The sequence below is a fragment of the Phoca vitulina genome, unplaced genomic scaffold (genome assembly GCF_004348235.1).
Source record: "Phoca vitulina isolate PV1807 unplaced genomic scaffold, GSC_HSeal_1.0 scaffold16, whole genome shotgun sequence".
Taxonomy (NCBI): Eukaryota; Metazoa; Chordata; class Mammalia; order Carnivora; family Phocidae; genus Phoca; species Phoca vitulina.
This window is the reverse complement of record NW_022589719.1, coordinates 21884859-21905538: the sequence shown is the minus strand read 5'-3', so window position 1 is coordinate 21905538 and position 20680 is coordinate 21884859. Positions and strand designations below refer to the sequence as shown.

The 20680-nt window shown below is 56.9% G+C and overlaps 1 protein-coding gene across 2 annotated transcripts in view; it reads right to left on the bottom strand.

Moving 5' to 3' along the window:
• CD82 (CD82 molecule) overlaps window positions 1-20680 on the bottom strand; it is a 49706-nt gene that overhangs the window by 5608 nt on the left and 23418 nt on the right. For both annotated transcript variants that reach the window (XM_032414889.1, XM_032414888.1), the window contains 5 exons: window positions 18443-18525; window positions 13507-13579; window positions 9086-9210; window positions 8871-8945; window positions 52-153 (listed from right to left, as the gene is read on the bottom strand). In XM_032414889.1, coding sequence (XP_032270780.1) covers window positions 52-153; window positions 8871-8945; window positions 9086-9210; window positions 13507-13579; window positions 18443-18505 — 438 coding nt within the window. In that variant the 5' untranslated portion in view covers window positions 18506-18525. The remainder of the gene's footprint in view (window positions 1-51; window positions 154-8870; window positions 8946-9085; window positions 9211-13506; window positions 13580-18442; window positions 18526-20680) is intronic.

The following is a 20680-nucleotide window of genomic DNA, read 5'->3' as shown; positions in this document are numbered from 1 at the left end:
GCATTAGGCCAGGACCCTCAGGCCACCCCGCCCCCGCCGTGGCCGCCGTACCTGAGCCTGCACGTAGTCCCAGGCCTCCTGCAGTCTGTCCTCATGCCCGTCCTTGTAGTTCTGAATGAGCTCGGTCACGATGTCGCCCATCTCCTGCTTTAGCTGCAGAGGGGAGAACAATGGTCGAGGTCAGATTTCCTGAAACCCGTGCCCCACCTTTGGTCACATCTACTTAAACGGCCTCTCTCCTCCCCTGCCCCCACCCTGGGGACATGCTCACACTCGAAAGCATTTCACTGTCCATGCCAACTACTCTCCTAGTGCTTCCAGGGTGTCAGCCCCCAGCAGGCCACCACACGGAGCCCGGGGCCAGCAGGGCCAACCGCTCCTGCGCTGTAGTCTATTCGGCACTCAGCACCCCGGGGACCTTTTAGATGTGAATCTTTGCATGTCACTGCTGCAAACCTTCCAGTGGTCTCTCATCCCTCTCAGGGAGAACGCCAGCATCCTGTCAATGGCCCACAAGGCCCTGCATTGTTTGGCCCCAGCTCTTCCCAAACCTCATTTTCTCTGTTTTTGCTGCTTCTGCTTCAATTACACAGGTCTCCTCTGCTGTCCTTCTGCTAGGCACACTCCTGCCTCAGGGCCTTTGCACTTACTCTTCCCATCACCTGTTATCCTCTTCCCCCAAATATTAACATGGCTCACTCGTCCACTTGCTTCAGGGCTCTGCTTAAATGTCACCTCCTCAGAAAGACCTTCCTGGACCACCCTACAGAATACATCCCTTCTCTACCACCCCCTTGCAGGCCCTCCTCAACCCGCAAGGGTGGGCATGTCATCTTTTCCTTCAGAACGTGGTCATTACATGCTCATTCATTTTCAGGATTTATTATCTCTCCCCTCCACCAGAATGTCAGATCCACGGGAGCAAGGACCGTATCTGGTGAAGCCTGGCCAGTGTAGACGTGTGGTGTACTTGAAGAGCGAATGGGTGTACAGTACCACGACACGCCACACACCAGGGTAGTACTCACATACTCTCCCCATTAATCCTCATGCTTGCCCTGAGGCCCCACAAAATCCAAATCCTGCCTGTGTTGGGAATTCAGGGTCCCTTGGTGAGGGAGAGAAGCACCCCCTTTTCCTTAACCCCACCAAGAAAACAATGATTTACAAAGAAGGCAGATGAGGGGTGCAGGGAACAAAAGGATTCAGCCCCAACGGTCCCCCTAGCGGGGCTCTCAACAGAGGATCTCACCACAGCAGCTTTTCAGGAACAAGTCACCTGCACAAAGAGAGGCAAACCCGAAACCAGCCTTGAGCACTGAGAACAGGGCCCCACGCCCCAGGTGGGAGCGAGGGGCGCCCCCTGAGAGCCAGACCCAGCCTGGCCCTGCTGGCGTCTCCCGCGGACCTTGTTCAGGGGCCTTCCTGGCACTCCAGCTTGAATAAGCTAGTCACAGCCACCTGCTGTCACCACAGAAGCCCAGGGGGAGGGGCCAGGGCACCGAGGGGACGGCCACAAACCTGCCCCTCAGTTCCGGAGAAAGGGGAATTAGGATATAGGACAGGTACTTCCAGGCAGGGGTTTTCAGAGCCCGGCTCACAGCGCAGTGAGTGGGCTTCCGTCAGCTCCCCACAGGCAGCTCACAAACGCAGCGTTCGGAGAACCCACATCCTCCGGATGGCCCTGCCACCCTGGCTCCTTGCCCTCTCCCTTCACTGGCCCCACTCCCCAGGTCTGCCCTCTGCCCCCTCCCTCTTGACAGAACCCCTAGCACAGTACTCTTCGTTTTACTCACACAGAGCTTTACGATTTACAAAGCTTTCCTATGGGCAATTAATCGCAGTAACAGTGGCTAAGTTTTATCAAACAATTGTTATGTACCAGCCATGCTAAGCACTTTTCGTGCATTAATTCATTTTAATCCTCAGAGCAGACCTAGGGCCTAGGGATTTACCTCATTCCCTCATTTTAGAGATGCAGAAAACGAGGCCCAGAGAGGTTGACTAACTTGGCCAAGGTCACACAGCCGACATGTGAAGAGCTGGGATTTGGACCCAGAACCCAAGTCTTGACCCATGAAGCTCTATCAGCATTGGAACCACATGGCCACGACTTGAAGGCGGTCAGAGACGCTAAGTGGCTGGCCCCTGTCATACAGCGGGCTCGTGGGTCTTGGGTCTCTCTGCCCTGACCATCTCTGCTCCACCTCTTCTCCCCAGTGGGTGGATGATCCCCGAGGCGTGGAAAGGAGGGGGGCGTCCCCAGAGGCATTTGCATGGAGAGCTGCCTCTCCCACAGCTGTCCTACCTGCCCCCCCCCCCCCCCCCGCGGACCTAGTCTCTATTTATACCCCAGCATGGTTGCCACGGCAGCCCAGACTTCCCTATTTCAGGCCCCCCTGAAATGAGAAAAGTGATGGAAGCCGGGGGGTTTCCACTGAGGCTGGGTGGTTTCCATGGAAACACCACATCACCCCGCAGCCCAGACTAGAGCTGAGAGACCTAGCTGGGGCCACAGGGACCACAGCGGCAGGGGCTGGTTCTGCTCGGAGCTGATCCCTTGGGATCCCCATGCCCAGGAGGCCCTGTTGGGAGCTCAGGGAGGTCACCCTGGCAACCAGGTAGTTCCTGAGACAAAAAAGAGCAGGGAGGGGAAGGGGGAAGATGCCCACTCTCTCACTTCATCCCTGCAAGGGCCGCCTCTGTGGTTTCTGCCTGCTCTGCGGGCCGGGAGTCTCCCTCCTTGGAACAACACTTCCTTTCCTTAGGGGTAACCACCCCTCAATCCCTCCATGAGCCTGGGAAGCCCTGTCCCCTCGCTGGCCCGGGCAAGTCCTAAGCTGTCGCTGGTCGCCTTCCCCACCCTGGGTATGTCACCCAAGCTAACCTTCTCTTTCCGCTCATCCGGCTGGGATGAGGGCGGCCGCCTCAGGCTCCGCTGGGGACTGCCCGCCTGAGAAGGGAGCCGACGGAGGAGGGAAGGAGCAAGGAACGGAGAGGGACAGGGTCCCCGGGGCAGCCTTTGAAAATGTGGATCCAGCTGAGCGTCCAAGAATCCAAGCACAGACCCTTTGAAGTGGAGGGTCCTGTGTAACCGCTGGGGTCACACGCCTAGGGGACCAGCCCTGGAGCGCTGCCCGGTCCCATCCTCCCCATTACCCAGAAGAGAAAACAGGTTCAGAGCGTCGGCACGACTTGCCAAGATCACACAGCTAGCAGGCAGCAGACAGGACTTGTAACCCTGATGCGTGCGGTCCCAGAAGCCTGCGATCTCAACCACAGCCAATCACCCACTGTCTCCCCCGACCCCAGATCCCACTGTCCTCCGGGGCGGCTCCCCACTACCACCACGCTGTGCTTTCATTTCACCTTGCAGTGTGACTTTTCAGAGAGGCAGGATTAGAAGAGACCTCGGAATCTAGCATATCATCCAAATGTAAGGGCCCTTTCCAGATTTTCCCGGGCTCTGCTTATATGCTCCCTGTATGGGGAACTCAGAACCCCACAGAATGGCACATTGCAGGGGCGGGGAGGCTCTTGATACAAGCAATTCATTTTAAGTGGAGCTCAAGTGACTTCTGCCCATTAGCTTGAGTTCTCCTCCTCTCCGCTCCCTCGCAAGTCCCTGATGGGACCATACAGGACAAATCAGATCACTCTCCCAGGACAAACCATTCGGATATTCGAGCCCTTCTCCCTTCTCCCCCTCCTCTCCGGCTCCTCCGACCACTCCTTTGGATGGTGTCCAGACCTCTCTCCGTGCTCTTTATTCTAATGTATCAAATTGCACTTGAGAACGAGGTGCCCCCCCCCCCGCAACGAAATGGACCCACATCTTCCTGTCCTCTCCCCGGGTTCCCACAGGATATGTTACCAAGTGCTTTGCCATAATGCAGATACAACGGGTCTGAGGCTTCAGCCTGGGATCCCGATAGGAAATGAGGGCCCTTGGCAATGGTGGATGCAGAGGGCATGGTGTGTTTACTCCTCAGCACCACCTAAGTTATTTCCTGAAAGCCGACTGCAAAGTACCTAACGGCTACCCCAGAACTCCCCAGGCTCCAGTAAGTTCCTTGAGGGCGGGGTCTGAGTCAGGCACCGCCCCCTGCTGCCGGAGCCACAGACCTTGGAGCCAGGCAGGCACCAGCACCTTAAGAACCTTAATCCCGGGGCCCCTGGGTGGCTCAGTCGGTTAAGTGTCTGCCTTTGACTCAGGTCATGATCCCAGAGTCTTGGGATCGAGCCCCAGGTTGGGCTCCCTGCTCAGCAGGGAGCCTACTTCTCCCTCACCCTCTACCGCTCCCCCTGCTTGTGCTGCCGTGCGCCCTCTCTAAGTAAATAAAATCTTAAAAAAAAAAAAAAAAAAAAAAAAGAATCGAATCTCCATCCCACTGCTCTCCATGATCCCCTTCCAGAAGGACTGCCTGGACCCTTCTTCTTCTTCCCAAAAGGGAAGACAAAGGCTCTGTCCTGGCTCCAGCTGCCCACCCCCAAGGCTGGTAGCAACCCAGGCCAGGGGATCAGGAAGTTTCCATCACAGGGGGCAGGCCTCTCACAGAATGGCACTGTCCTTGGGGAACCTGTCTTACCACCCCTACGTTGGCTCTTCTGAGCTTCTTAGGTAGGAAAGGGAAAGAGGGGGAAGGGCATCACAGTGCTCCTGACCAGCCTCCCCCAGGGGTCACAGCAGTGTGGCTGGGCCACTGTCACCACCCCCAACCCCCAGTGCCCACCCAGCCCACTCAAGCCCCTTCCCCTCCAAGCCCTCAGCCCGCAGGCCTTCTGCTCAACCCCCTGACGTAATCCACTGAAGCCTCAGCGGCCTCACCAGTGCGGGCTGTTGGGCGGGTGAGCATTGGGCCTGCGTGAGTGCACCAAGCCCAGTGCTCAGCACATCCCGGCAGATAGCATGTTCGCTTCCTTCCTCCTGACCCTCTCCCACTCTCCACTGCTTGGAGAGAACAAGCCAGAATCCCAGAGCGTCAGAGCTGGGAAAGGCCCTAGAGGTCAGCTGAGACTCCGAGAGGCAGGGCAAGTTGTCCAAGGCCATGGAGCAACCAGAGGCAAAGCCCACCCTAGAACACAGGGCCCTGGAAGCCCAGACCCGGGCCGTGCCCACTGAACAGGGACTGGCTATATGGTCAGATGAGGAAAGAGCCAGAGGAATCTCCACTCCCAAATCCTGGCCCCCACGGCTCTTGCTAATACTGATATTAACACCAATGACAATAGGAACGGCCGCCATTTACTGAGCCCTTACTAAGCATTAACGGAGTTAACGATGGTGACCGTCATAGCAAACCCTTGCAATGATACCAGCAAAGGCCCTTCCCACCGGCGACACGCTTCAATCCGCAGCACAGCGCTCCAAGACGGCTTTGGGGCCCGTGTGCTCTGGCGCTGAGCAATGTTCCAATTTCAGAAAGGGATTGGGGTCTGGGTCACACCCCGCACTCTCTCCCATTCATAATTCCCGAGGGCCACCAAAATGGGGTACACAGAGGTCATAAATAGCCTGGCTTCTGTTTGGATTTGATTTTGCCACAGAATGAGCTGCAAAGGGCATTTTTGCTTTTCCAAAGTGGCTCTTGGATTTCAGAACTGCTGCTAAGGGGAGTGGACCTGGATGATCACCGTTGTTCGACCGGTGAGGTGAGTGGAGTACAGAGAGGCTGAGTAACTTGCCGAGGGCCTCAGAGCAGCGATTCCAACACGGGCAGTTTGGTTCTGGAGTTGAGGCCTTGGCCACCATTCTATCTTATAAAAGCGTTGAGGTCTGTGCTCACTTCAACTCTGGGTGGGAGTGGGGGCCCAGCAGCTTTCCCCTAATTTATAGACGCAGAATCTAGGGCTTGAGAGGCCACATGCCTTGCCCAAGGCCCCCAGCCTCCCCTGTGGCTGCCCTGGCTGCTGGGAACTCGGGCCGAGAGACCAATGGCATCCCCAGAGACCACTTCGGGCTGGGGGGGAACGGGGGGAACCCCAGTGGCTCAGTCCCTCCCACCAGCCCAGGAGGCCTAGAGAGTGAGGGAAAGGCCAGCCCATTGCCTTTAGAAGGCCTTTTCCTTCAGGCTCAACAAGGCCCAGCTCCCCAGCTGGGCCTCATCTGCAGGAATAAACATCATCAAGAACGTGTTTAGTCTTCCACTGGGATTTACAATGTGCTGGGAAAGAAAAAATAAATCATTCATTCTAACTTGGGCAAGAGAGTGCTGCCAGAACCTTCCCAGCAGAGCCAGGAAATGTCCCTCCGCTTACAGGACAGGTGGGCTGGGACCAGAGGGCACGAGGTATGGAGGCTGGTGGGGCAGGGGAGCAGGGCGCAGAGGAGGGAATCGTGGGGTATGACAGAGAGTCTGGACTCTGGAGTCAGGAGTCCTGATTCTCCAAACAAGCCTTGCTCTGGGGCTTTGGGACACCTCCGAGGCGTAGCTGCTGGTTGTCGGCCAAGCCCAGACTATACCAGCCCGCAGGGAGGCAGCATGCTGGAGAGGGAGACATGGGCCTTGGGTCAGAGGGATCGGGATGGAATTCTCCACTCTGGCGCATCCGAGCTATGTGTGGCTGTGGCCTGAAGTCATTTTGCTGTTCTCGGCCTCAGTTTCTTAAACTGGAAAATGCTTGTAAAACTGAAATGTGTATCAAGTTACTAGCTCAGCTCCTGGCACATGGTTGGCATCCAATAGATGGGCGCTGTCTTTATTACTGTGATGGGGAAACTCAGACGAGGAGAAAGTGGACGTCCCAAGACCCATGCAGAGTTGACCGGCTTCTGAGTCATGGAAACCAGCTCACCAGGGCCCAGTTCTTATCTACCCTGATTATAATGTACCACTGACTGGGTCCCAGAGAAGCCCCAGGTGCCACAGGGCAGAAATAAAGACCAGATCTCACAACCCTTTCACTGGGAAAAGAGTTTCCCTCCTTTAAACACCGCCTTCCTGTCTGTTGGCCAAGCGAGCTTCCTTTCATCTACTGAAACCACTCTTTCCCCTTTTGCCTTGGCTGCCAGGAAGCTCAGTATTCAAGTTAGCCCTCAGCTACTGTTATCTAGTGCCCTGGCTTCAGGGACATTGCTTTTCCTCTTCCAGTGTGTGTTCTAATCTCTCTCGTTTTGATTTTAGTTACCCTGTGCCTGTGTTGGAACTCAGCTCCACTTCTCCTGGGGAACAGGCTGGGTGTGGATTATAAAGAAGTAAAGCAGACTCGGGTAGGAACCACTGCAATGGAAATTGTACCAATATGAACCTGGGGCTGCCCGGGTTCAAATCCTCGCTCTGCCGCTTACTAGCTGTGTGACCTTTGGTCAAGGTGCCTCATTTCTGTGCTTCGGCTTCCACATCTGAAAACAAGGGTATCACATCCATGACCTCGAAGGACCACAGTGAGGAAAAACTAAGTGAGCACAATCTGTATGCCACAGTGCGGGGGGGGGGGGGGGGGGGGGGGGGCTTGTTCTAGGCTCCACTCCACGAAGTGTTAGTTGTTGATGTTGGTGTAATGTTTTCTCACCTTCCTTTTCAGAGTGATATGAGGCAACTGGACCTTCGAGTGGTGAGATGCAGGAGCCCACTAGCCACCAGCTGTCTCCCCAGTTGGATAAGAACTGTAGCACTGGAGGAGGGTGGGGGGTCCTGGGGGCATCCGGGTCAAGGGCCATGTGCAGTGGGTCTGGGCTGAGCTCTGGGCCCTCGCCTGGCCTGGCCACTGGCTGGCTTGGTGCCCTCGCCCCTCACCTGTCGATGGGGATTCTCACACTACCCTGAGAGGGAAGGCATGGGGAGCATCAGTGAAAGAATGAAAGTAAAGTGGCCAGCACTGTACCCCGTAGTACATGGTGTATGCTGACCCAACCACAGGGATGCCAGGGGCACTGCCGTAAGGATGAGACGATGTGTGCAAAGCTTCTAGAAGATACCATGTGCACATAGTAGGTGCTCCGTAAGTGCTAACTTTGACAGTCACAGTTGACTGGCTCCCCCAACAGCTATTCCTGGCTTCCCTTCTCCCTTGTGCCTGTGTCTTCTAGAGTCCCCTTGAAGCCAGGGGTGTCTTTGTGACCCAGTCTGGGGAAGACTGTTGGAGGACTTGCTTTTCTGATCAAAGGGATGGCTGGGGCTGGCACTGCCTGTTTCCCTTTCTTCTGGCTATAGCAGCACGGATGGTGCTGTGGCAGCCATCTTGTGACCATGAGGTGAGTGATGTGATATAGCGAGTGGCATGATGAGGATGCTGAACACACAGCCAGAAGCATGGTCTCTGATTCCAGCTCGACTTCTGGTTAATCAACAGCAAATATCTTTAGAATTTAAGCCACAGTCAGCCTGATTTTTCTATTCCTTAAAGCTGAGTGCCTTCTCTGTGATGCAAAACTAATTTTTTTATTGACAGTCTCCTCCCTGGGTCTCATCTGCAGATGAGTGGCATGGATTTATTACTTGCTGAGGTGCTTGAATAAAAACAAGAACAACAACATTTATTGGGCGCTTACCATGCCAAGCACTGTGCTGTGTTTTACTAAGATAATCTCACTGAATCCTTGCCAGAACCTTGCAAGTTAAATTTATTATTGTCCTCCATTTGCAGAAGGTGAGACAGGCCCAGAGAGGCAAGCGGCTTGCCCACCGCCCCACAGCTACAAGGTGCTGGGGTAGAGCTGCGTTCAGGCCCACGGCGACTCTGCCCAAGACGCTGCCCCCCTCACATCTCGCTAGGAGATCACAGGGACCAGAGGCCCAGGAGGCTGCCAGGCACCTCCTGGGTTTGTCTGTGATAGCTGAGAGGCCCCTGGTCTCTCCCCTACCCCCAGGGCCAATCCCCCTGCAGGGCCAGCCCAGCCCAGCCCAGCCAGGGGCCAGGAGGGTGCTTACCTTGCCCATGTTGAAATAGAAGAGGGTTCCCGCGGCCACCTGGACGATGAGGATCAGGAGGAGGAAGGCAAAGTACTGGGGACACAGAGCAGCACGGAGTCAGCCGCAAGCACCCCCTGCCCTTGGTGACCCCACCCCGCTCACCTCTGCACGAGCTCCCACAGTCGGGACCAGGGGGGCACGCAGGCCCCACCCAGCTGGACAGCGGCACTCACCAGCCCCAGAAGGCAGCGGACCTCCTTGATGGCACCGATGCAGCCCAGGAAGCCCATGAACATGGTGACAGCGCCCACGCCGATGAAGACGCAGGCCCCCACCTTGAGCGAGCTGGAGGAGGTCTCTGGGGATGGAAAGAACGGCATTCAGTTCGGCCCAGCTATCTCACCCTTGTTAAGCACACCATCAGGGGTAAGGCCCAGAGGTCTAGCACTGCTCCCCCTGGAGTCAGAGCACTGGGGTCAGCCCCTACCAGACGTTGTGCTGGCTGCTGGGGAGACAGGAGTCGGACTGCTGAGGTCCCCACAACAAGGAGCTGCCATTCAGTGGGGTGGGGCATGGGGACAATAACACACAGCACACAATGACCAGATTCCCTGGTTGTGGAGAGAGCCACACGGACACTGAGGCCGGCTCCAGTAGATGACCATGGGGTGGCGAGTGGGTTGGGGGGTTGGGGAAGCCTGGTATGAGCAGGTGACATTTGAGCCTGAGCCTGAGCCTGACACTGAGAGGAGAATGGAGAAGCAGCCTAGTGAAGATCTGTGAGGGGAAGGCATTCCAGGCAGCGGGGAACAGCAAGGAGGAAGGAGCGAGCCTGATGTATTTGAAGAAGGCGAGACAGATCAGGCCAGTGTGAGTCCGACAGGTGATATGCTTGAGGCGTAGAGAGAGGCTCCTGATGGCAAGAGACCCTCTTCAGGGCCGAGGGCGGACAGAGCCCACCCTCGTGGGTGGAGGTCGGGGTTCCATCAGAGCACTTGACCACCATTTCCCTAAAAGCCCAGCACATCACCTGCCAGAACAGAGCACAGCTCACACCCACCTCCAGATGCCCTCTACCCAGAGGCTGTCATATGCCAGAAGGGCCAGGGGAGATGTGCCTCCCCCTGGCAGGGGGCGGCAGACTCCTCCCACAACAGCCCCTGCACTCTCCGGGAGGCGGCCGGGACAGGATGTTTCCAGAAAGCTGGAGAGCAGCCTGGAGTGCATTAGCGGATCAGGGGAACCTCTTAGGGATGTAGAGTCCTGGGTCCGTCACAACTGGACAGACTTTCCTGGGAGACCACCTGGAATCTGCCATTTTAATGTGCTCTCCTAAGGAGGGCATGGCCAGGGCTGGCCCAAGTGGCCGTCAGCAGGGAGGACGCTGGCCGGCTCCCTGGGGGGCTTGGGAGAAGCTGAGATCCACCCCCACCCCCAGCCACCCAGGACGCCTTAGTGCCCTTAAGCAGTAACTACAAAGCTGAAGTGTAGGTGGATAGGAGGGCCTGATTCAGCTCCACTTCCTGGTCACAGACGGAATGTTCTGAACTCAGGAAGAGCCCTGGCCAGCCCACCCTGCTCTCAGGGTGCCAGGGCAGGGCTGCCTCCACCCAGCTCCTCACAGGAGCCCCCAGGCAGGCTGGGTGGGCATGGTGGGGACCTGCTGGGGTGAGTGGGGGGGCTCCTGGCACTGAGCCCCCATTTTCATTCTAGGCCCTCAGCACCCTGCTCTCAGCAATCAGCATAGTCAGGAAGAAGCCATCCAATGCCACTCTTTCGAAGCTTCCTGGGTTTGAGTTCCTCCCAGGGACGACTCCCAGAGAAAAGAAATTTGGCACAGTCTGGAATCCACTGCGTGCCAGCCCGAACAAGGCCCTTTATCCGAATCATCTGCTTCATTTCCACAACAGGCCCATGAGGGTGGATTTACATCCTGATTTGTCCCTAAGAGCCCTGAAGCCCAGGCAGGCTAAGAGGCCACCTGGGGGCCCAGCAGGCAAGACCCAGGGCTAAGATCCCCCAACTCAGCTTCTCCCCCAGGAGGCCAGCCCGGCTGCGAGGTCTCAGCTTCTCAGAACATCTAGTGGACACCAGTCCCTGACCGCACCCAGGGTCTCAGGCTGGCCCCAATCTGAGCAACCTGACTTAGGAAGGGGACAAGTGGACATTCTGGGCTGGCCCTCCACTGTGCACGGCAGAAACATCTGGGTCCTGCCGGGCCTGGCAGGTACCAGCGAGGTAGAAGTGGCCCCAAATGAAAGGGACCGAAGGCAACAAGAAAGGGGTTCTCATCCCAGCTCTGCTGCGAACGAGCTCTGAGCCTGGGCAAGCCATCCTCTGGGCCTCTATTTCCTTCTCTGTGAAATGGAACTAAATCCTACTTCAAGGTGTTATTATCAACTTCATCACTTCTGTAGGGTTGACTAGTTACTAGGAGCTGTTCTAAACGCTTTTCCTATATTAACTCATTTCATTTCTCACAACAACCTCATGAGATATATTCTATTATTATCCCCATTTTCTAGATGAAGAGGCACAGAGAAGTGAAGTAACTTGCCCATGATCACCCAGCTAGGAGGCAGCAGAGCCAGGATTCGAACCATGGCAGCCCAGCTCCAGAGTCTGTGCTCCTGACCATGGCACTTGCTTGCTCTGGTTAAGGCAGGACTGCATGGTGAGTGTGAAACCCCGCAGTACAGGGGCTCAGGGTATGGGGGCTCAGGAGCCATGCCCTCTGTTCATATCCCAGCTCCCCCCCCCCCCCCCGGCTGTGTTTCCTGGGACAAGTTAACTCCCCTTCCTGTGCTTTGGTTTCCTCCACTGTGGAATGGGCACAGCAACACCTCGCCCCGTGGACTCACAGTGTGGACTCAGTTAGGTGAGGGGAGAGCTGTGTCACACCGGCCTGGAACGTACGTAGTAGGTCAGGAGCCCTGGGTCCCAGCCCTGACCTCACTTGCTGTGTGATTCTTAGCAAGTCTTTTTCCTCTGCTAGATCAGTGCTTCTGAACCCTGGCTGCCTGGGAATCACCTGGGGAGCTTTTTAAAAACCACAATGCTCCAGGCCCCTGCCCACACACCAATGGAGTCAGATCCCCTTGGGGTGGGCCTGGGGCCCTTGTATTTGTGAAAACATTCTGGGTGCATCTAGGGGACCTCTGCATTCTGGCGGCTCCGGGAGAGTCTGCGAACTGAACAGGGAGGAGGCGGGAGGAGCGGTAGGAGGTTCCTGGGGCCTGGGGCAAGGTGCACAGGACAGAGGTGCAGTGGGTGAGCTGGGCCTGGAGACTTTGCCCCCTGGCGTAGTACCTGCTGGGTGTGGCCCACGGCCAGGAAGCAGGGAGCCTGGGCCTAATCAGGGCAGAGGCGGATGTGTCCCATGTTGGAAAGGGTTGGGGAGCATGGGCATCCCGCTGGGGTGGGAAATGCAGACCCTAGCCCCAGAATGGGAGAACATTCTGCAGCCCTCCACCCCAGCAGGAGGCAGGGCTAACAGCCCCAGGCTGCATCGGATGTGGCTGGAGGGTGGATCATCCTTGCTTCCTTTCAGGTCTGAGGGGAGGCCTAGCCCCCTGGGGCCACAGTGACAGGTGTGGCCTCTCCATCACCCATCCTAGCCTGGTTCCGCTTTATTCAAATCAAGCAGCTGTCATGGGCCTGAGTCCAAACCTGCTGCTTCAGCAGCAGCTGGGAGGGAAATGAGCCAAGGATGCACTCACTGAGGGGAGTGGCATCACTGTGCTACTTGGGGCCCTCAGCTGTGCCTCCCTTCCACCTCAGGGCATCCATGAGATCAGTGCAGCAAGCCTGGCAGGCTTCCTGGAGGAGGCCGGGCGTAGACCTGGAAAGGCTCTTATCTGTGCAGGAGTGCCTTGGGCTTCTTTCCTCCTGCTTCAAGGGTGAGACAAGGGGCTTGCATGCTGTGGTTCACCCTACCACAGGCAGCATTTAGGACCAAAGCTCTGGGGGTTCAATTCTCCCACCTATCACTGGAAGTTCTGTGAATGTGAGCCAGGGACATCACTTCTCTGAGCCTCATTTCCTCACCTGTAAGGCAGGACTAGAACAGTTCCTACCTCACAGGGCTATCGAGGGATTAAGGCAATTTTCATGTGCAAAATGCTCGGCCCCGTGTCTGCCTCGGAACGAGCACAGACCACGGACGCTGCGCCCGGTGTCTTCCTCCGCAGTCCAGAGGCCCGACGAATCTAGCCGGCACTGGGCACACGGTGGGCACGTCATCGGCTCCTGACGACCTCTTTCCCGCCCTTTCCTACATTTCTCTGAACTGACCGGGGCCGGACTGGGGCCCACATCTTGCTGAGCTCGCAAATGGAGGGACAGAGACCGTAAGAGGCTTTCTCGAGGTCAGGGCTGAGGGAAAGGGGCCGGGCTGGGAGAGCAAGCCTCCCTCAACCCCCAGTGTTCTCCAGACAACAGCAGCTTTGTGTGGGGAGGGAGAGAAAATTCCTCCCGAAAACCCCTGCAGAGGGGGCCTGGGGCAGAGCGGTCAGCGCAGGACCCGGGTGAGGCCCTGAGGGCAGCTGAAAAGTGACGCGCTGTGAGGTTCAAGTTCTTGTGGAGCAGCCCTGCCCGTTGCCCTGGCCCCACCGCTCCAGAGCCAGTCGGGCAGGGAGATTGGAGGGACCCTTACGTAGCACAGAGATGAAACTGCTCTTGTCGGCCAGGATCCACACCCCGAAACCCAGGATCACCGCGCCTAGGATCTGGAAAGAGAAGGCACAGTCAGTGGGGGCCTGAGGGGGCCCTGCCCAGCTGCCCCTGCAGCCAGGCCAGGAGGACCTGGGGGGGGTGCACCACCTCCATCCTCAGGCCCCACACCCCAAGTCCTGACAGCAGCGCCATGTGTGGGGAGTCCTTTCTGCCTCCCACCTCCCCCACCCCACGCCCACATGTGGTCAAACCAGGCCTATTAGCTTTGAGGGGTGCAGCCTCCTTCCAGGGGTACCCTCCGACTTTACCTCCTAGCCCTCTCCCATGCTCATCGCCTCCACTCTAGCCCAGCTCAGTGGCTGGGGACATCCCAAACAAGCGCTGGGGAAAATCCTGCATGGACGTGAACATCAAAGCCCACTTGCCCTTCAGAGCTCGGCTCAGAGGCCACCTTCCACGGGAGCCCTCCAGACTCCCCCAGGCAGACTAAGGTGGCAACCACCCTTGGACCCTCCTTAATAGCCATTCCCACGGGCTTTAATGTGCTGTGTGTCTCTGGCTGGACCGCGAGCTCCCTGAGGGCAAGGGCTGGGTTGCACGAAGCTCCATGTGCCTGGGGGGCCTATAGCACAAGGGTTGAGTGCTCAGGAAATGAATGAGCTCAGGAACCCACTGGAAAGGCAGGAACAGAAAGGCAGATGTGGGGCAAGTGGCTGGGGTAGGCCCAGGGATTCCCTGCTTCCTTCCCCCTCCCGTCATCTGCAAGGCCCCTAGCCTGAGCCCATCTCCCCAACTGGAACCCAGCCAACACCAAATCCCACAACACTGGCCCTCACCTGGGGCCTGGCCTGAGCCCACCTGAGGAATAAGCCACCTCGAGAGTCCTAGCATGTCACCACCCACCTCTATCATGGGCCCTGGGTTCCCACCTCAGCCATCATCCCCTACTCTGCAAGGCAAGCAGCTGCTGATAAAGCCTTCAGCGTGGGTGAGCACCCCACCCAAGGGGCTCAATCTACCTTGCTCTACTGGGCCCAGAGTAAGGCGAACGGGGTGCTTGCCTTGGGCATAAAAATTAAGGGGACATGAAAAAACTCAGTAACCAAGATAAATAAGAATTTACAGCAACGATTTTTTAAAAACCAAAATTAATTTTAAAAATCCGTGATGAGCAAAATATCAAACTTTTAAATAAAGGCAGGATCAGTATTGTGATTTTTTCCTTTTAAAAAGGAGCAGACCCTGATAGGGCACATTGCAATGCTGTTTCTCATTCCCAAGCGAGGACCTCACTCACCCTACCCTAGTCTGGGCCCCTTTAAAGACAACAGCAGCTGCTGATGACCCTACATTCTTCCCCAGTGTCTCCCAGCAGGCCACCTGTCCCCTCCTCCCTCCTTGCCAGTGGGCCCTGTTATTGTCCTCATGTTACAGATGAGGACACAGAGGCCCCGACCTCACCGAAGGTCACCCATTCCATCCTTCAGGGGCTCGAAGCCAGATCTGACTATTACTCCGGGCCAGATGGTGGCTCACACTAGATGCAGGATACTTGGGACCCATGCTGGGTCTTCACCTGGAAAGCCAGTTTCTTGGGACAGGGAGGCTACTGAGGCTCTGTTGAGGGGAAGGGTCCACCCTTGGGTAGGGGTGCCTCAGAACGACACAGCTTGCCGGGATGAAGGGGGACTTTATAGAACCTGGGAGTTTGGTTCGCAAAGATTCCTGAGGCCCTGCCCACCCGAGCCCGCAGCTCACGGCACAGCTGGCCAACGGCCAGGCATTGGGCCCATGGTCTGCTCCTGTGCACCTTAGAGCCGTGCGGCGGAGCCCCTGACTTGCTCACCTCCTGCCCTCATAGGGCAGGGCAGAAAATTCCTTCTGGGCAAACAACCCCAAGGAAATTGAAATCCAGGACCGCCCAGCTAACCTCCTCAGCTCGCCTCTAAGCACCCACGAAGGAAGTCCCCGGCACCAGCCCAGGAGTGCCTCTGCGGGTCTCATGTCCAAAGACTGCCATCTGGAGTGGCTGGACTAGCCCCGAGGCTGTGGGCCAGCCAGGAAGAGGCCCAGCCAGGCGGCCAGCCAGAACGGGGGAGGCACCGTGGCCCCCTCTTTCTTGGTGAACCAAGACTGGAACCATGGGGCACCACCCACCACCACCACCACGAACCACCCCCCCAGCTCCACTAGAATCTCCCGACAAGGCTCAGCCAGGAGCCGGGACCCTCACACCAGCGTCCTTCCCCCGGAACAGCACAGCATCAGCAGCTCCTGGGTTTCTGTGAACCTCAGAAAAGCTGACGAGGCAATCTTCTGGGGAGCTTGGGGCCAGGAGGGGCTGCAGGCAAGGATGTACACGTGTACGTGTGTGCATATGCGAGCACACACGGCTGCCAGAGCGAACTTTCCAAACCACAAGTCTGATCGTATAACCGCATCCCGACGCGCATAAAACAGAGAGCAGGATCCTTCCTGGAAGGCTGGCACGGCCGGCACCCCAGAGCCCCACACTCTGCCCCACTCCCCACACTGGACTTTGCTGCTTCTCCCAGAACTCCTCTCCCCACCCACCTCATCTAACTCCAGGGAGCTTCTGCTGACCATCCCCACAAGGTCAGCTGCCTTATTATCTGCTCTCCTGGGGACTGTAACCTTCACGCCCAGCACCCTGCACAGCTGCCTTTATCATCCATTTGAATAGTACTTGACTGGAGCCCACCACCCCCCAGAACAGAGCCCCCAGGGCAGAAACCACGGCTCTCCTGCTGGTGAGTGTCTGCCTGGCACCTGCAACCGGGGTCTGCATACACAGACGTGTCAATACCCACTTGGTGAATGAGTGATGAGTGAATGAGTGGACGAACCAATGTTCACTGTCCCTGGAAGTCTCTCCTTTCCCCTCACCCTCCTGTGATAAAAAGCTCCCCCTCTCCCTGCCCACCCCTCCCCACATCCTGACGGGCCATCTCTGCCCCAGCACACAGGGGGTTAACACCAGACTCCCGCCAGCCCCCAAAGCTCTGGCCAGAGACAAGCTTTTCCAGTCTCTGGCTCCACAGGGCCGGCAAGGAGCTGGAAGAGAAGGGGGGCTTGGCCAAAACCATCAACCCTGTTTCTTTTCTTCATGAAGTCTCCACCCCCTCCCTTCCGCTGCATGGGGTGAGCGGGCTGTCTGGGCCGGAGACTGCAAGCCCCCTCACCTCCTAGGCTGTCGCCCACACCCCTCCCTCCAATCCCTAGGGTCCCCAGGGATAGAAGCGCAGCACCGCGACCCTCCTGTTCCCCAGTCCCGGCCAGCTGGCCCTGGAAGCCAGGCTGAAGCACAGGAGCCAAGCACTTGCCAGGGAAGGCTGGGCTCCGGCTGTGTGGCCAACTGTTTTCCAGAGCCCTGGTCCAGCCAGGAGGGACCTGTCTAGCTGGGGAAGCCCAGGTGCCCAGGCCCTGCCCGGGTAGCTTCCAGACCTAGCTGCCATCCGTGGAGGACGTGGAGAGCCACAGCAAGGCCTCAGCACCGTCCTTGAGGAGGGGGCCGGGGCTAGAGCCGGGTGGACAATGGCAGGGCAGGCGGCACCCCAGCGGTCCGCACGCACGTGTGTGTTTGCGTGTGCCGGGAACACGCTTGTATCTGTGTGTCGGGGTAGTTAAGAGGGGGAATCTAGAATGATTATTTCCCAAACTGTCTACGATCCTATGTAACTTGTAATGTAAAACGTCTTTTCCCCAGTAATCCGTGTCCGTTGTAGAAAATTTGGAAAATGCAGAAAAGCATGAAGAATAAAATCCAAATTCTCAGGAATCCCAAGATGAACATTCAGAGGCATTTTCTTCTCCTCTCAAAAATACTCATGTATGTGTGCGCTTTTTAATAAAACTGGATCATAATAAACATCCTATTTTTCAGCCTGATTTTTGAACAGTAGAGGGTGAACCAGCAACACAGAGGAGACAGAGCCCCAAGCAGCTCCCTGCGCCCAGGAAGGCCTCTCCCCCTGCCCCATCACACACGCACATATACACACGGGCACACTCACACACGCTCCCCCTGCCTCATCACACACGCACATATACACACGGGCACACTCACACATGCACACACGCTCCCCCTGCCCCATCACACATGCACATATACACACATGGGCACACTCACACATGCACACACGCTCCCCCTGCCCCATCACACACACACTCTCTCACTCACATACACAACCACACACACGCACGCACACACACGCGCACACACACACACACACACACACACCATCATCCTGGCAACTCGAAGCAAGAGGAGTCAGTCAGTGCCAGGCCCAAGAGGAAAATTGAGGCCCCAGGAAAACCAGCTCCAGATGTGCACCGGGCTTACATCTGGGCAGCCCCATGGCTCAGGGACGCAAGGTGGGGCCTGCCAGGGTGGGTCTGGAGAAGGGGGACCGTGTCCCCACTCTGGCCCCAAGCCTGCCTCTCTTGCACACCCTCTGGGGGGTGTGGGTACATCCCCCACAGTGGGGGTGCGGGTGGGGGTGGCAGCTCTAACAGCAAGACCTTCAGAGGGGGCACGGGAGGGCAGGGGGCCAGCACATGGCGAGAAAGATTTCAGAGAACTCCCTGCTGATGAGTTAGGGGACACCTGGGGGCTCTTCCCCACCCATGCCCACCTCCAACCCTGACTGGCCCGGACCTCAGGGCCCCAGGAGAGGGGACAGCTGGGAGAGGCATCAGTGCTCCGCCACAGAACCAGCTGGAATGCAGGCAATCTCCTGGCTGGCCCCACACGGTTCCATTCCCAATGGTCCGTCCTCAGCCCCCACTGACTGCCCCCCCCCATCCCTGGCCTGGAGTCTCTGGAGGGTGTCAGCTGCGCTGCCCCAGGGAAGAGTGTCCGTGGGAGGCGGTCGGCTGGTGCTGGTCATACTTACAAAGAAGAGCAAGTTGAAGAGGAAGAGGAAGTATTTGGTGACTCTGACACAGGCTGACCCCATCCTGCCGGTCCTGGAGCTCCCTGGCAGAGAGAGAGAAGGCAGGTAGGTCAAGGCAAGAGGAAAGGGGAACAAAGCTGACAGGCAGTCAGTGACCTGCTGGCCCCACATCATCCCAGCACATCCTCACAGCAATCCCGGGGGAGGTACTAACACGAGGTCCCATTTTATGGCACCCTGAGGCCCAGAGAGGTTAGATGACTGGCCCAAAGCCACACAGCTAGGAAGTGTCGGCCTACAGGCCATCTCGGTTGTTTGATGTTTGGCAGCTGGAGTCTGGACTGGCCCCTCGACCGGGCAGGGCCTGGAGGGAAATGACATAAGACCCTCACGGGCTTTGGAAATACCCAGATGGATGCTGGTCAAAGTCAGGTGGCCAGGACGTTAGCAGGTGACTGCTGGAGCCCCAGAGGTGAGACAGTGGCTTGTGGCACAGATCTGCAGCCCTGGGGCCAGGGGGCTGCTGGGGGAGACAGAGAGTTCTAGCCTCTCAGAAAAGGGACCGAGTGCTCCCTTCACCATCGCCTCACAAAGGAACAAGTATGCATTGTCGAGCATCGAACGAATAGAACATTCAACAGAACAACACTAATTAAAAAAAATTTTTCTCTCACCCCAGAGATAAAAACTGTCATCATTTTAGTAGCTAAACTTGCAGCATGTGTGTTTCCCAGATGGTTTTAAACAAAACTGGGCTCTTACTATATAGAGTGATTTGTAACCTGCTTTTTTTCATTCAACAATATACTCTCTGTGTATGCTGGTAAAATGCTCTACAATATAACTTGACATGTTGCATGGGATTCCATACTGTAGATCATTTTACATTTTGGAGGGTCGGATTCCTCCAGAAAATTCATGTATAGGCAGCATTTTACATATAATTTCTGGGGGTTCAGAGGCCCCTTTAAGCCCATTCAGGAGCCCCCAAGAATCCTAGGGTTAAAGTCCCAGATACAGATATATCACAATGCATGGAATCAATACTCTATGATTAGACACACGGCTGTTGCCAATTTTTCACTGTCATTCTGGGTGATACAGTCGTGCTTTTGAAACAGAGCAAACCATGCCGGAGTGCACTAGTGTGTCTCTCCACACTGATGGACCCCAAGCCAGGGCAGGACTCAGGGAGGAAGAGGGAAGCTTGCTGCCTTCACCCCCTCCCCAAAGCCATACAATCCAGGAATGACAGCAGCCAGCTCTCAGGCCCTCAGGGGTGACAGGACCAGTGCCGGGCAGCTGGGGCCAGGACAGCTGCATGGGACAGCTGGGCTTGGGGGCAGGGAAGCAGGCATAGGGCCCAGTTCTGTTCCCACAGGCCCTATGCGGGAGGGGACGGGGGGAGCAGGCCACAGAGCAGAGGGAAGGAGGGCTGAGGGGTAGGCTTCACCCCTTCCTCTTCCTCCAAGGGTAAAAGGCAGTCCTAAGCCTTATGAATATCCCCTGTCCATAAGGAGGTCCCCTCTGCCTTTTCTGGAAATAATCACATTCGATCATCCTTGCCAGGGGGAGCTCAGCTTTGACTTTCTATACCTCCAAGGAGAGGGGAGGGGGCTTAAGGAGGAGGGTTCACTACCTCCCAGGGGGTCCAGTTTGGTGTTCTGACATCTCAATTCGAGAGAATTTTCTCCAGCTGCCTTGCTGTGGGTCAGACTGGGGCACAACATGAAGCCAAAGCTGTCCAAAGAAGGAAAAGGCTGTCTGGGTGGTAATGAGCACCCCATCGCAAGTGGCATGGAAGCCAAGTGTGAGTAAACACTTTCGGGGATTCAACTGCTACATGGGGAGTTTAGACTGCGTTTAGACACCACCAGCGTCCAAGGCTTGGGTCTGAGAAATGCAGGGACAACAGGGACTCGGGAGCCAGGGAAGTCTGGCCTCGGTAAGTCTACCTGGGGCCTACCTCAGACCCAGGGTGGGGCAAACAAGGGCTCCCCTGCGTCAGGAGTTCTAGAGATCTGCGATCCCGGACCCAGGCTGGCCTGAGGGAGCCCTGCAGTGGATGGTCTGCATAAAGGAGCGTTACTGGTCTCCTCCACCACAGCGCTCGACAGACTAGAGGCTCTGCGCAAACTTGCGCAGAAGAGAAGAGCAGCAGAGGAAAGATTCTCGCATGGCGGCGGCACGTTTTTCATTCCTACCTGGGCCTGCTTGCCCGGCTGGGTCTCCTCCCAG